A 15,787-nucleotide genomic window follows, 5' to 3' on the forward strand; every position below is an offset into this window, starting at 1 on the left:
GCATTGTAAAAAGCTGAATAAAGCCAGGGACAGTGTCCTGTACCTACAGTCCCAGCTGCTCTGGAGGCTGAGGTGGGAAGATAGCTTTAGCTCAGGAGCTGAGGCCTTATCATAAGGCCTTATAAGACTACCTGGAGGCTTCATCTGCATGATATAACCTTGGTCTTCACAACCCCTTGTCTTTTTTTGTTTTTGAGACGGAGTTTCGCTCTTGTTGCACAGGCTGGAGTACAATGGTGAGATCTCGGCTCACCGTAACCTTCGCCTCCCGGGTTCAAGCGATTCTCCTGCCTCAGCCTCCCGAGTAGCTGGCATTACAGGCATGTGCCACCATGCCCGTCTAATTTTGTATTTTTAGTAGAGATGGGGTTTCTACATGTTGGTCAGGCTGGTCTCGAACTCCCAACCTCAGGTGATCCACCCACCTCGGCCTCCCAAAGTGCTGGGATTACAGGCGTGAGATACCACGCCCGGCCCACAACCCCTTAACCCAGACAACTATTTCTACTGATTCCAGGTCTTTAGATACAAGCTCTTTCAACCAATTGCCAATCGGAAAATCTTTGAACCCACCTGACCTGGAAGCCCCGCCCCTCCCTTCCAGTTGCGCCTTTCCAGAGGAATCCAATGTACATTTTACATGTATTGATTGATGTCTTACGTCTTCCTAAATTGTTAAAACCAAGCTGTAGATGGGCCACCCTGGGCATATGTTCTTAGGATATCTTGGAGCCGTGTCATGGGCCATTAGTCACTCATATTTGTCTCAGAATAAATCTCTTCAACTATTTCACAAAGTTCCACCCTTTTCGTCGACAGAAAGATATTCCTCCTTCAACTCTCCATCACATCCTGTGTGGGTCTTTTCTTTCTTGTCCCAACAGAAGCACACTAACGATCAAAAAAAGTTTCCAGAGCCTCCGTATGTGTGTACTTGACAAGCACAAAAGAGCTGACCGCTATGAATGGAGGACCAGTTCATTATGGTCAGCCATGTCGCTTCTGATGTTCCTCCTTTCGGGACTTGCTGTGCTTCAGAGAATCTGAAACGACAGGTCTCTGAAATATTTCTCAGACTTGTCCTAGACTGCTCTCCGGGAAAATCTGGTTACTTGCAGTTTAAGAGTCAGCAAAGCCCCTCCACGTCCTTAAGAGCCCAGGAACTGCATTTCTTAACGCTCCTCCAGGAACCTCCAGCTTTTTTCCGTAAGGTCCGCGCGCCCTGCATTGTGAGGCGAGGCAGGTAGCGGCGTGGGAACTACATTACCCAGAAGACACTGCGGGCGACACAGGCCGCAACGTGAGAACTACATTACCCAGAAGACACTGCGGGGGCAGGGCAGCGAGTGTAGCCATTGGTCTAGCAGAGAGACGACTAATGAGGTCTCAATTGTGTGGGCGGGACTTCTGGCGGCGCCCTCATGGTTGCCTTAGCATGGCTACCTAGGGATCTGTTCACTGATTTAGAGGGTCCCAGAGCTCTGGGTCGGGACTGAGGTGAAAGAGCGGAAAAACGCGAGAAGCGGTGTTCCTTCTACACAGAGGCTAGAGTGCGGATCGGCTGAGTCGGCTGCAGGCGCCCCTGCCTCCGTCAGCGTCCAGGTGACCGCCGTTCCCGCCCCGCTCTTCCGTGGCTGGACTGGAGGAGGCCGCGCCGATGAACCTGACCGAGGTGCGTGCAGCGTCCCAGGCCGCCCCGCCCAACCCCTCCTCCCAGTGCTGAAGTCCCAAGGAGCCGCCCTGCAGGTTAGGCCCTTGTGTCTCTAAGAGAGGGGCGTTCTTGTGTGGGGTGCCCGGGACTGAGACTGCGGTGCGATGAGGCGGGGGAGCTCCCGTCGGAGACCGACACGTCTCTGGGGCTTGGAGGCACTGCAGAACGGGCGGCACTGGGGAGCCCGAGCGTCTTTGTCTCCAAGGAGCAGAGGTTGAGGCGGAGTCTCCCCTGGAAGGGCAGTGGAGCCGCAGAAAGCCATAGAGGGCTGTGCAGGGAGGACGAATGGGAGGGTCACGCCCAGAGTTAGAAGTTTAAAGTTGGGGAAAACAGGATGTTGAACGGGGGCAGGGGGACCGCTGAGGAGACCCCTTGAGTTATGGTAGGGCTGGGCCAGAGGGGTTGCAGTAGAGGGGAGATGTGATGAGACTCTGGATGGATCTCAGAGATAGAGTCAACAGGATTTCCTGCTGCATCAAACATAGCTGTGAGGGAAAGTCGGTAGTGAATGGTGTCTTCCATAGGTTTTGTTTTGGCCTGAAAAATCTGAAAGAATGGAATTAGAGATATCAGCTTAAGGAGCGGGTTTCAGACAGAAGATCCTGGGTTGGATTTTGGGCGACATCACATGGGTAGGTGGACGTAATTTCCAAAGGTGAGGGAAGGTAGCTGGCCTGGAGCTTTAAATGAGTTAGAAGTTGTGCACTTGAGAAGTTGGCCTGTGGATCAGATTGAGAAGGAAGAATCCTGCATTGTTTTTTCATATGGGCTGAGGTAGGGGAGGGCTCAGATTTGGAGGAAAGACCATGGTAGGGAGGGCATCTCTGATACTCCCTGCAGAAGGGAGCAGATATGGGCTAAGAGTTTGGTCTGTTTCTGTTGAAAAAGAGGCCTGGATGGATAAGGAGTTGCCCTGGAATACAGAGACTGAGGCATGAGATAATTGTAGTCACTCCACCCTTCTAACTCAGCTGGCCCTGAGGGCCACTCTTTGGGGAACAAGATAAGGCCATGCAGCAACTGGGTCCAAAACTGGGCAGGGCTTTCTCACATCCTCCACCACAGTTAAGGGCCTCCAGCAAGCTCCCTTTACTGCATTATATGGCAGGCTGACCTGTTTGCTGAACGGACCAGTAACTGATTGACTGCTCAGCCCCATCCTACAACTCATTAACTTAGGGATGTAAAAACAGGTAATTGACTTAAACACTAATGAACTATATCAATCTTAAATAACCAAGCAAGTCAGAATCTAGTTTAAAGAGAGTTTATTCAAGTTCACATGTTGATGATAGCCATCTGGGACCATAGATTCAAGTTGTCCTGAATATACACTTCAATTACCACAGTGACAAGTGTTTTTTTTTTTTTAAAGGAAAAAAGAAGCAGTTTCTGAGTTGTTTACCAATAACTTATGTTAAAATAAGTTTTTATTGGCTATACATTCTTATTTATATTATAGATTACAGAAACATGAAGATAATAGGTGAGACAGCTAGTCAGGAACAGAATGTCTTTAAACAGTTGTCCTCAGGCATAGGTTCAGGGATGTGACTGACATCTCATATATTCTTGCCTCTCTGAGCCTGATACATTTTGTGTAGGTCAGACAGGTCTGGGCTATTTTTTTTTTTCCTCAGCCAATATCCTTCTAAATATGTACACATAGGCAATTGGAAATAGATGTAATCAATAATTTAAATGTATTAAAATATTTATTGTTAGAATGTTAATTTACCTGTAACTCTGCTTATAGTACAAAGCTTTATATATATATCACATTTCCTTAAAACTTTAAGAAGTGTGGGCTGGGCACAGTGGCTCATGCCTGTAATCCCAGCACTTTGGGAAGCGAAGGTGGGCGGATCACGAGGTCAGGAGTTTGAGACCAGCCTGGCCAACATGGTGAAACTCTGTCTCTACTAAAAAATACAAAAATTACCTGGGTGTGGTAGCGGGCGCCTGTAATCCCAGCTACTCAGGAGGCTGAGGCAGGAGAATCGTTTGAACCCGGGAGGTGGAGGTTCCAGTGAGCTGAGATTGTGCCATTGCACTGCAGCCTGGGCAACAGGGCGAGACACTGTCTCAAAAAAAAAAAAAAAAAAAAGGGAAAAATACTCAAATTTTCAAAACCCTTCTACTTTGTGCTGAAAACATGTACAAAACCATTAATCCTATAGAAAGTAATGCTTATACATAGTGTGTACTACTTATGCTTCTTGTCAATATGAGCCCTGTGAAGTGGGAACCCTTTTAATCTCCATTTTACACATAAGGGCACTGAGGCTTAGGGAGGTTCAGTCCTTGTCCAAAGACACAGAGCTGCTAAGAGGCAGCACTGAACTTAGGACTTGCTGTAGCTTCAGATTACTTTGCTCCAGTACAGGGCAGAGATGGTTGTACAGCTCAGCCTGTAGGATGCCGCAGTACTGTCCTGATACTCATGGCTTGCTTCTTCCTGTTACAGGCCGAAAGAATGAGGGTCGTGATCAACTCAGTATGCCACTGGAGGCTATATGAGTAAACAGCAAACTGTTTCTCATGAAAGCAGGATGTTGGCAAACTGACAAACTGCGTCTGCCACCCAGAAGGAATGCTGAAGGCAGTCACGACCCAGGCACAAGTGTTTCTTGTGATTAGGCATAATTGAAGCCTGTTAACAATAATGTGAACTTGTGATCAATTAAGCAGCTGACCAGTCGTTACCTCCTCCTCCCTTTCATCCTACCCAATAAATGTGGAGGGCTGTGGAAGCTCAGGGGCTGCCTTTGCTCACTAGAAGCAGGGAGCTCTCTTCTTCCCCAGTTCGCCTTCTTTAAAACAGTTTCTTTCGTCTTAAGTTTTCATTTCTCCGTTCGTCCCCCTTCATTCAGTCTCGTAATGATGGTCTCAAGTAGTAACAGTAGTAACTGTCGTAGTGACGATCTCAAGTAGTAACTGTACAAGTCTGCCACATCTTCCCACAGGGTCCATTGCAGTGGCAGCAATGCATAAGGACCCTGCACAGGTAAGTCAAGGGTTTCTCAGGCTCTCTACCCCAGGCCCCCACCACTTATCTCTCCGTTATTTTAGGCATGCTGATATAGGGAAAGGTGGTGTCCTGAAACTTCATGTTTTTCCCTTCCTTGGGTCTGAAGACTGTGGTTCCACGACAACCAGGAGTCAGAACTCAGCCTCTGGTTATAGAGTGGTCCTAGTTCCGACAACTGATGGGATAAGATGTGGCAGGGCGTTCAGGCACAGGATATAGAAAGTTCAAATGCTTACTGGTGCGACTTAGCTGGGATGTTTAGTGAACTGAAAATCCATGTTGTATCTGGTCGTGATAGAGTATGGCAGCAGGGTAGGAGGTTGGGGCATACAGGGCATGCGGGATCAGCATGGAATGGCAGTCTAAGGTTCTGGGCCTTTCATCTGAGGGCGATGGTAACTAGGGAAGGTTTGAGGAGGGGGGAAAAAGAGGTGACCTGACCCAGGTTTTAGTGGCTCCCTCTGCCTGCAGAATGGAAGACCACGTGCGGGTGAGGGTGGAGCCACGGATACCTGGGTGATCGGTCCAGCAACAGCCCAGGTGGAGGTTGTTGGTGACTGAACGAGAGTGGCGGTGGTGGAAGTGGGAGGAGTGGGGGGCTTCTGTATGTGTTTGATCTAGAGCTGCCTGTATTTTATAACGTAGAGAGCAAGGAAGCTTGGGAGCTGAGATGGAAGAGGGGGTCAGGAATGGCCCCACAGTTTTGGCCTTATTTGGAAGGATGGATGTCCCAGCAACTAAGATGTAGTAAGTTCTGTAGTAGGGGGAGTGTTTATATAGTAGAGCATATGAGGAACCAAGTTTTGGCCAAGTCAAAAATGTTCCAGTGGCCAGGCATGGTGGATCACACCTGTAATCCCAGCACTTTGGGAGGCAGAGGTGGGAAGATCGCTTGAGGCCAGCCTGGGCAACATAGGGAGACTGTGTCCCTACAAATAATAATAAATAGCTGGGTGTGGTGGCGTCTCTCTGTGGTCTCAGCTAATCGGCGTGCTGAGGCAGGAGGGTCACCTGAGCCTGGGAAGTAAAGGCTGCAGTGAGCCATGATTGTGCCCCTGCACTCCAGCCTGGGCAACAGAGTAAGACAAAAACAAAAACAAAAATCCAAGCCAAAACAAAAACAAAAATACACAAAAAATGTTTCAGAGACTTTGAGTGGAGGTGCCAGGCTGGCAGTTGTACACACAGGAATGGAGTTCACTGGAGGTGTTCAGGAAGGAGACATCCACTACATGATAGCTGAACTGTTGTGAAACTGGGTCAGATTTAGGAAGCAATGGTGTTAGTAGGAAGGAAGGAGAAGGAACAGACTGAGGACTGGGTGTCTCCACTGGGCACCTGGATGGTGTTGGTGGGTGTCACAAAGACAGATGAGAGAGTGGATCGACTGAGGGTATGTGTGTGTATGTTTGTGTGTTATGTTGGGGGCGGCCTGTGGAGTATAAGGAAGGGCTTTTGAGGGGAGAGTGGCCATGAGATGGATGGTGAGGCATCTCCACAAACTCACCAGGGTTTCATGGTGAGTCTTGCTTGGACCTGGATAGTTTCCTGCAAACTGTGAGACTACTTTAGGGGAAGATGGGATCAGCAAGGAGCATTGCTAGGCCTGGGGTGGGGATAGCACTGGGGAGGTCAGTGTATCTGGGCTTTGGATTAGGATTAGGGGGATAGAGAATGTCGTGACTGCTTATGGGAAAACATATACATTGTAAAAGGGGGAGACAGCCAAGATCTGGAACTCAGAGGAGGTGTGCAAGAACTGTGAGGTTGTCACTTGGGTTTTGGGGGGGCTGAGGTTAAACCAGAAAACAGGACTGGGAAGGGAGACCTTCAGAACAGGGCTCGGTGCTGCCCCAGGCGCTAGGGAACATTATATTCTGGGCAGCCCAGGAGCAAATAGGGTTCTGGTGCACTGCAGGACTCCATGTACAGAGTGGCATCTTGGGAGGCCATGGAAATGCTCCTGGTTGGGCCAGGGCTGCTGTTAGTATTGCAAGAGTGGAGGAGTTAGATACATGAGAGAGGTACTGTCCAAAGCGAGATGCGAAGGTGAGGAGGAGCATGAATGCGTGGTCCCAGCCCTGGCAATGGGCACGTAAGGGAGAAGAGTGAGCCTGAGTTTGGGTGTCTGGGAGGCAAGATCTGGAGACCCCAAGGAAATGGGGTGACAAAAGAAGGTAGGGCCGGCGGGGCGCAGTGGCTCATGTCTGTAATCCCAGCACTTTGGGAGACCAAGGCAGGTGGATCACGAGGTCAGGAGTTCGAGACCAGCCTGCCCAACATGGGGAAACCCCGTCTCTACTAAAAATACAAAAATTAGCCAGGAGTAGTGGCAGGTGCCTGTAATCCCAGCTACTCAGGAGGCTGAGGCAGGAGAATTGCTTGAACCTGGGAGGCAGAGGTTGCAGTGAGCCACTGCACTCCAGCCTGGGTGACAGAGCAAGACTCTGTCTCAAAAAAAAAAAAAAAAAAAAGAAGGTAGGGCGCCCTGGGCTAGGCATTGATGATGCTTTTGCTTTCTCCCCACCCATCTTTGTGCTGTGCTGGACTCAGCAATCAGTAGCAGTGGGGGTTAGAGAAGTGCGAATGCTACCAGGATGTGGAGTCTCTTCCTCCTTGGGAAGTGGGTGGAGGCTAAGCAGGGGATGGATGTGTGTGGGTACTGGGGAAGCACTGAAGATTCTGGAGAGGGAAGTGTATCAGTGATTGACCCACTGGATTTTCATTTTTGGAAAAGAGTGAGTGATGACAGAGAGGCTAATGGCATTGAAATAATTTTTATTACTTTAATTTCCTTAGTGCAGGGGGAATGCCGTGCTGCACCAGGCCATGGGAAATACTAGATTTGGTTAGGAGGCAGAGGCATGACTGAAGGGAAAGCATACATCAGAGACTGTATTGGGGTTTTGGCAGGAAAGGCATGCAGGGTGGGATGAGGAGCTTAAAACTCAGTGGTTTGCATAAGTCTGGCAGCCTTAGGGCTAAGAGATTACCCCTTATTGTGTGGTGACGGGGCTTGTGTTGATTAGGACAGGAGAAATAATCATGTATGAGCATTAGATAGTGGTTCAGCATATGGGATCTGGATTGCAAGGGAAATGTAAAAACATTGGCTGTTAGTTTGGCCCTCCAATTCTTAGATTTTAAGTAGATAAATACAGATCTAAGGAAACACAGAATAAGAAGTTGTTCATAGACTGAAGTGTCATAATTTTGGCAGGATTGTATGGTCTTTGAGGATGTGGCCATATATTTCTCCCAGGAGGAATGGGGGATCCTTAATGATGCTCAGAGACACCTGCACAGCAATGTGATGTTGGAGAACTTTGCGCTTTTGTCATCAGTAGGTAAGGCCTTCATACCTACTCTGGTGTCTTGTGCTGGGTGCTGTTTTTTTGCTCTTTTCCATGACAACTCTGTCTTTCCCACACCAGATTGTGAGTGCTACGTCCTGTCCTCTCCTGGTTTCCTGGCAAATGTGATAAGGCAGCCAGAGCTGGGCTGTGTATACTGTACCCCCTCCCCTTAAGCAGCCCCAGCTTCTGTTGCTCTGAAACTTTACAAGATAAGGCTCGGAAGTCAGAAATCTTCAGGTTTCTTTAAGATATCCTAATGGCGGTGCCTGTCCCTGGTTTGATTACTCTGTCCAAATGTGTGAAACCTCTGTCCAAGTGTTTCCCTGTTCCCCTTGCTGACATACTTGGAGACAGTGTCTGTGCTAGGAATTTCAGGCACCTCCCTGGTCACCACTTGTGAGGATTGTGAAGTTATTTCTGCAGGACTCTCTACTGGGTGTTCTGGTAGCTTTAGAATGCAGCATGTCCTGGGTTTATTGCTCTGTGTACATGCTGTCCCCTCCCTTTCCCTGCCTTTCCCCTAGCTGGACTTATGCCGCAGCTAGATAGTTGCTCACCTTGAGCAAGGGGGAGGTCTCTGGGTGCCTGGCAGAGTGGATAGTCCTCTATTACTGGCAAGAGACACTCAGAAGGACTTGGCCCTGGTGGGTGAAAGCTGGGAAAGGATGTGATATCAAGGCTGGGTTCAAATCACATTGAGAACTTACCTTGTGACCACTATTGTTTGATGCAGGGCCACTGGCCACCCGTCACTCTTCCTTTCCTTCCCTGTTGTTATTTTTACTCTGACTTCTGACCCCTGCCTTCCACCTCTGACCCCTCCTCTCCAGCCTTCATCTCTCCACCATTCTCTTCCACCTCTCCCTTTGCAGTGCTGTCTAATGTATGACCTGTACTTTAGGTGTTATGAGGTCTGCATGTATCCTTCAGTAGTCCATGAATACTCGCTCTCACACAATCAGATCTCTCTGGATCTGGACACAACAGTCATGGCCCGTTGAAAGCCATTTATAGAGGAGTGAGTTGGAGACCCCACCTGCCCTCCCTGCATGGTACTTCTCCCTTGTGTCCTTACCACCAGGATTCCCCCACTACACACACTTGACAGGCCCACGTCTGAACACTGGGCCTTCCTCTCACTGGCCTTATTTCCTTGCCTGTGACCAGTCCTGTGCCCTCATTTGTGGGTGTGTCTCACAGACATTTGTGATGGGGCTGTCTCCTCCCTCCGGAGTTCACATGCACTTCACCAGCATTTCTGTTCTTACAGGTTGTTGGCATGGAGCCAAGGATGAGGAGGTACCTTCCAAGCAGTGTGTTTCTGTAAGGGTGTTACAGGTCACAATTCCAAAGCCAGCTTTGTCCGCCCTGAAGGCCCAGCCCTGCAAGACGTGTAGCTCACTTCTGAAGGACATTCTGCACCTGGCTGAGCACAATGGAACACACCCTGAGCAAGGGCTGTACACATGTGCAGCAGAGCATGACCTGCACCAAAAGGAGCAGATTAGAGAGAAGTTCACCAGAAGTGATGAGTGGAGGCCTTCATTTGTGAACCACAGTGCTCACGTGGGAGAGAGGAACTTCACATGCACGCAGGGTGGCAAGGATTTTACTGCCAGCTCAGACCTTCTCCAGCAACAGGTCTTAAACAGTGGGTGGAAGCTATACAGGGATACCCAGGATGGGGAAGCCTTTCAAGGTGAACAGAATGATTTCAACTCCAGCCAAGGTGGGAAAGACTTTTGCCACCAACATGGGCTGTTTGAGCACCAAAAAACCCATAATGGGGAGAGGCCTTATGAGTTCAGTGAATGTGGGGAATTGTTTAGGTACAACTCCAACCTTATTAAATATCAGCAAAATCATGCTGGAGAAAGGCCTTATGAGGGCACTGAATATGGAAAGACCTTTATTAGAAAGTCCAACCTAGTTCAGCACCAGAAAATTCACAGTGAAGGCTTTCTTTCAAAAAGGTCTGACCCTATTGAACATCAGGAGATTCTCAGTAGACCAACACCTTATGAATGCACCCAGTGTGGGAAGGCCTTTCTTACACAGGCTCATCTGGTTGGTCACCAGAAAACCCATACTGGAGAACAGCCCTATGAATGCAACAAGTGTGGAAAGTTTTTTATGTATAACTCCAAACTCATCAGACATCAGAAAGTTCACACTGGGGAGAGGCGTTACGAGTGCAGTGAATGTGGGAAATTGTTTATGGACAGCTTCACACTCGGTAGACATCAGAGAGTTCATACTGGAGAAAGGCCTTTTGAATGCAGCATATGTGGAAAATTCTTTAGTCACCGCTCCACACTCAATATGCACCAGAGAGTTCATACTGGCAAAAGGCCTTATAAGTGTAGCGAATGTGGGAAAGCCTTTAGCCTCAAACATAATGTTGTTCAGCATCTGAAAATTCATACTGGAGAACGGCCTTATGAGTGCACTGAATGTGAGAAGGCCTTTGTTAGAAAGTCCCACCTAGTTCAGCACCAGAAAATCCACACTGATGCATTTTCAAAAAGGTCTGACCTCATTCAACACAAGAGGATTGACATTAGGCCAAGGCCTTATACATGTAGTGAATGTGGGAAGGCCTTCCTTACACAGGCTCATCTGGTTGGTCACCAGAAAATCCATACTGGAGAACGGCCTTATGAATGCACTCAATGTGCGAAGGCCTTTGTTAGAAAGTCCCACCTAGTTCAGCACGGGAAAATCCACACTGATGCATTTTCAAAAAGGTCTGACCTCATTCAACACAAGAGGACTGACCTCAGGCCAAGGCCTTATGTGTGTAGTGAATGTGGGAAGGCCTTCCTTACACAGGCTCATCTAGATGGTCACCAGAAAATCCAGACTGGAGAACGGCGTTATGAATGCAATGAATGTGGGAAATTCTTTCTGGACAGCTACAAACTTGTTATTCATCAGAGAATTCACACTGGAGAAAAGCCTTATAAATGCAGCAAATGTGGGAAATTCTTTAGATATCGCTGTACACTGAGTAGACATCAGAAAGTTCACACTGGAGAAAGACCTTATGAGTGTAGTGAATGTGGGAAATTTTTTAGAGATAGCTACAAACTCGTTATTCATCAGAGAGTTCATACTGGAGAAAAGCCTTATGAATGCAGCAACTGTGGGAAGTTTCTTAGATACCGCTCTACATTCATTAAACATCATAAAGTTTGCACTGGGGAGAAGCCTCATGAGTGCAGTAAATGTAGGGAATTGTTTAGGACTAAATCGAGCCTTATTATACATCAGCAGTCTCACACTGGAGAAAGGTCTTATGAGTGTGGTGAATGCAGCAAAGTGTTTAAATACAACTCCAGCCTCATTAAACATCAGAGAATTCACACTGGAAAAAGGCCTTAGTGGAGTGAATGCAGGAAAGTCACCAAAACTGTCACCTCATTCAGCACCACAAGGTTCACATCAGAGAAAGAACCAATTAATATATGTAAATCTAATGTTGAAAGAGTTCAGATGGAAATCTGCGAGGATTTCCTGCTGGGAACTACATTAAAAACATTTATGTCCAGGCGCGGTGGCTCACGCCTGTCATCCCAGCACTTTGGGAGGCAGAGGTGGGTGGATCACCTGAGGTCAGGAGTTTGAGACCAGCCTGGCCAACATGGTGAAACCCCATCTCTACTAAAAATACAAAAATTAGCTGGGCGTGGTGGCGGGTGCCTGTAATCCCAACTACTCAGGAGGCTGAGGCAGGAGAATCACTTGAACCCAGGCAACAGAGGTTACAGTGAGCTGAGATCACACCACTGCACTCCAGCCTGGGTGACAGGGCGAGACTCTGTCTCAAAAAGAAAAAAATTATAATTGTGGCAAATTACAGGTAACTTAAAATCTACCATCTTAACCCATATTTAACTGTACTGTTCAGTAGTGTTAAGTCATTCGCATTGTTGTCAATTAATATCCAGAAGTTTTTTCAACTTAATGAAACTAAAACATTATACCCTTTAAACCAGGGGTCCACAACCCCCAGGCTGCAAACTGGTACCAGTCTGTGGCCTGTTAGGAACCGGGCCAGCATCACTACCTGAGCTTCACCTCCTGTCAGATCAGCAGCATTAGATTCTCATAGCAGCCTGAGCCCTATTGTGAACTGTGCCTGTGAGGGATCTAGGTTGTGTGCTCCTTAGGAGAATCTAACTAATACCTGATGATCTGAGGTGGAACAGTTTTATTCTGAAACTGTCCGCCCCCTCCTCTGTCCCTGATGCGTGGAAAAATTGGCTTCCATGAAACCAGTCCCTGGTGCCAAAAAGGTTGGGGACCGCTGCTTTAAACCACTCCTCTTCCTCATTCCCTACGCCAACCAGCCCCTGACAATACTACTGTATGAATTTTACTATAAATATCTCATATGAGGAAACTTAAGTTTTAGTCTTTTGTGACTTATTTTGAGGCTTATTTCCCTTAATGTCTTCAAGGTTTATCCATGTTGTAGCATAGCTTATGATTTTCATCTTTTTTAAAGGCCGAATAAAATCCCATTGTAGTCATGTGTCGCCTAACAAGAGGACTGTGTTCTGAGTAATCATCTTAAGGTGATTTTGTCATTGTGTGAACAAAGAGTGTACTTACACAAACCTGAAGGGCACAGCCTATTACGCATCTAGGCTATATGATATGGTCCATTGCGCCTCAGATATAAATCTTAACAGCATGTTACAGTATTGAATATTGTAGGTATTTGAAACACAATGATAAGTAAGTGTGTATCTAAACATATCTAAGTTTCCAAAAGGTACTGTAAAAATGTATGAAAAATGGTAAAAACTTTATAGGGCACTAACATGAACGAAGCTTGCGGGACCCCTCTGGTTGAGTCAGGGAGTGAGTTGTGAGTGAATGTGAAGCTCTAGGACATTACTGTACTCTATTGTAGATGTTATAAACATTGTACACTTAGGCTACTCTAAATTAATTTTTTCTTTAGTAATAAATTAACCTTAGTCTACTGTAACGTTTTTACTTCATGAACTTTTAAAATTTTAAAAAGCTTTTTGACTCTTTTGTAATAATAGCTTAAAACACAAACACATTATACAGCCTGTATAGAAGTACTCTTTTATATTCTATAAACTTTTTCTATTTAATTTTTTTAACTTCGTAAAAAAGAAGTTAAAAATGAAGACACAGACACACACATTAGTCAAGGCCTACAGAGGGTGAGGATCATTAATATCACTGTCTTTTGCCTCCACATCTTGTCCCACTAGAAGGTTTTCAGGCTCAATAACAAGGAGTTGTTATCTCCTATGATAACAATATTCTGGAATATTTTCTGAAGCCTTGCCTCACACTTTTTTTTTTTTTTTTTTGAGACAGAGTCTCGCACTGTTGCCAGGCTGGAGTGCAGTGGCACAATCTCGGCTCACTGCAACCTCTGCCTCCTGGGTTCAAGTGATTCTCCTGCTTCAGCCTCCCGAGTAGCTAGGATTACAGGTGCCTGCCACCACACTCAGCTAATTTTTTGTATTTTTAGTAGAGATGGCGTTTCACTATGTTGGCCAGGCTGGTCTCGAACTCCTGACCTCATGATTCACCTGCCTCGGCCTCCCAGAGTGCTGGGATGACAGGCACGAGCCACCGCACCTGGCTTTATTTTTTTTTTGAGACAGAGTCTCGTACTATTGCCTGGGCTGGTGTGTAGTGGTGTGATCTTGGCTCACTGCAACCTCCCCCTCCCGGATACAAGCGATTCTCCTGCCTCAGCCTCCCGAGTAGCTAGGATTACAGGCGCCCACCAGCATGCCCGGCTAATTTTTTGTATTTTTAGTAGAGATGGGGTTTCACTATGTTGGCCAGGCTGGTCTCCAACTCCTGACCTCATGATCCGCCCATCTCGGCCTTCCAAAGTGCTGGGATTACAGGCATGAGCCACAGCGCCCGGCCTGTGCTCTTTATATGACTGGCAGCCCAGTAGGTTTGTTTACACCAGTGTCACCACACACACTTGAGTAATGGGATTGAGTTACAGTGGCTATGGTGTCACTAGGTGATAGGAGTTGTTTAGCTCTGTTATAATACGGGATTACTGTTATACACGTGGTCCATGGTAGACAGAAATGTGTGGCATATGACTGTGGTATATGTATATGCCACTTTTCCTGTATTCTTTCTTCAGTGTACATTTGGGTTGCTTCCACTCTTCTGTTCTTGTTAATGCCGCTATGAGCATGAATATACAAATACCTCCTGAGGCCCTGCTTTAAATTCTTCTTGGACATATACCCAGAAGTGGAAATGGTGCTTCCCGTTAATAATAATAATTATTATTATTATTTTGAGACGGAGTCTTGCTCTGTCACCCAGGCTGGAGTTCAGTGGCACAATCTCGGCTCACTGCAAGCTCCGCCTCCCAGGTTCACGCCATTCTCCTGCCTCAGCCTCCCAAGTAGCTGGGACTACAGGTGCCCGCCACCACGCCCGGCTAATTTTTTGTATTTTTAGTAGAGATGGGGTTTCACCGTGTTAGCCAGGATGGTCTTGATCTTCCTGACCTTGTGATCCATCCGCCTCAGCCTCCCAAAGTGCTGGGATTACAGGCATGAGCCTGTACAGGCCTGGCCACTTCCCGTTAATTCTATTTTAAACTGTGGGGGGAATTATTTTCCATAGCAGCTGCACCATTTTACATTCTCACCAGTGCAGGGGTTCTAGTTTTTCACATTATTGCCAACACTTTGTTTTTTAATCATGATGGGTGTAAGATGTTATTTTATTATGGTTTTTTAATTTGCATTTCAGTATTGATGTTGAGCATCTTTTCATTTGCTTGTTGACTAATTGTATAGGTTCTTTGGAGAAATATCTGTTAAATGTCTTTGCCCATTGAAGAAAGTTTTTGTAAATTTTCAGATAACATTGTATGCTTTTGTTGTGTACAACATGATGTGAAGTATATATACTTTGTTGAGTGGTTAACATGTACGTATTATATATGTACATATTCTGTATACATATTTTAAATATTAACCCCTTGCAGATATGTGTTTTTCAAATACTGTCTCCCATTCAGTCTGCTTCCTTTTCATTCTGTTCATAATGTCTTTTTTTTTTTTTTTTGCACAGGAGTTTTCAAATTTCAATGGAGTCCAATATATGTTATGTTTGTTTCCTATGCTTTTGGTATTATACCCAAGAAATTATTGCTAAATCCAGTGTCATGAAACTTTTTTCATGTTATTTTCTAGGAGTTTTATAGTTTTAAGTTGTACTTTTATGTCTGATTTATTTCAGTTCGTTTTAGTAAATGGAGGAAGGTAAGAGTTCAGCTTCATTCTTTTGCATATAAATATCCAGCTTTTTGAAAGTCATTTGTTGAAAAGACTCCTTAATAAGTTTTTGCGCTCTTGTCAAAAATCTGAGCATAAGTATGAGGACTTCCGTCTGGCCTCTTTATTCCACTATATGTATGCATTTGTGCTAGTACCAAGGTGTTTTGATACATAATTCTTTTAAAAGAATAATGTTTCTGTCCACTGTTGAGGCCCTTGTTAGAGGCTTGACAGTGCTACATTTGGAACAGCTGATTAAGTACACTTCCAACGACTTTCCTTAACAGGCTGTCAAACTCTGGGTCAATATGTATCAGCCCCAGTCACCCCAGGAGCAGGTATCAGACATCTGGGGATAACTCCTATGCCCTGA

General features: G+C 46.3%; 2 protein-coding genes across 2 annotated transcripts in view; both read left to right on the plus strand.

Moving 5' to 3' along the window:
* The window catches only part of ZNF547 (zinc finger protein 547), a 124,676-nt gene that overhangs the window by 65,382 nt on the left and 43,507 nt on the right, over positions 1-15,787 (plus strand). The window contains exon 12 of the mRNA XM_034946027.3: positions 885-1,746. The gene's annotated coding sequence lies outside the window, so the exon portion shown is untranslated. The remainder of the gene's footprint in view (positions 1-884; positions 1,747-15,787) is intronic.
* ZNF749 (zinc finger protein 749) lies at positions 966-15,453 on the plus strand. The gene is made up of 3 exons (XM_057300507.2): positions 966-1,229; positions 1,468-1,672; positions 9,369-15,453. The coding sequence occupies exons 1-3, from the start codon at positions 966-968 to the stop codon at positions 11,480-11,482; spliced, it is 2,583 nt and encodes an 860-aa protein (XP_057156490.2). The 3' UTR covers positions 11,483-15,453.

This window comes from Pan paniscus, chromosome 20, assembly GCF_029289425.2.
Source record: "Pan paniscus chromosome 20, NHGRI_mPanPan1-v2.0_pri, whole genome shotgun sequence".
NCBI lineage: Eukaryota > Metazoa > Chordata > Mammalia > Primates > Hominidae > Pan > Pan paniscus.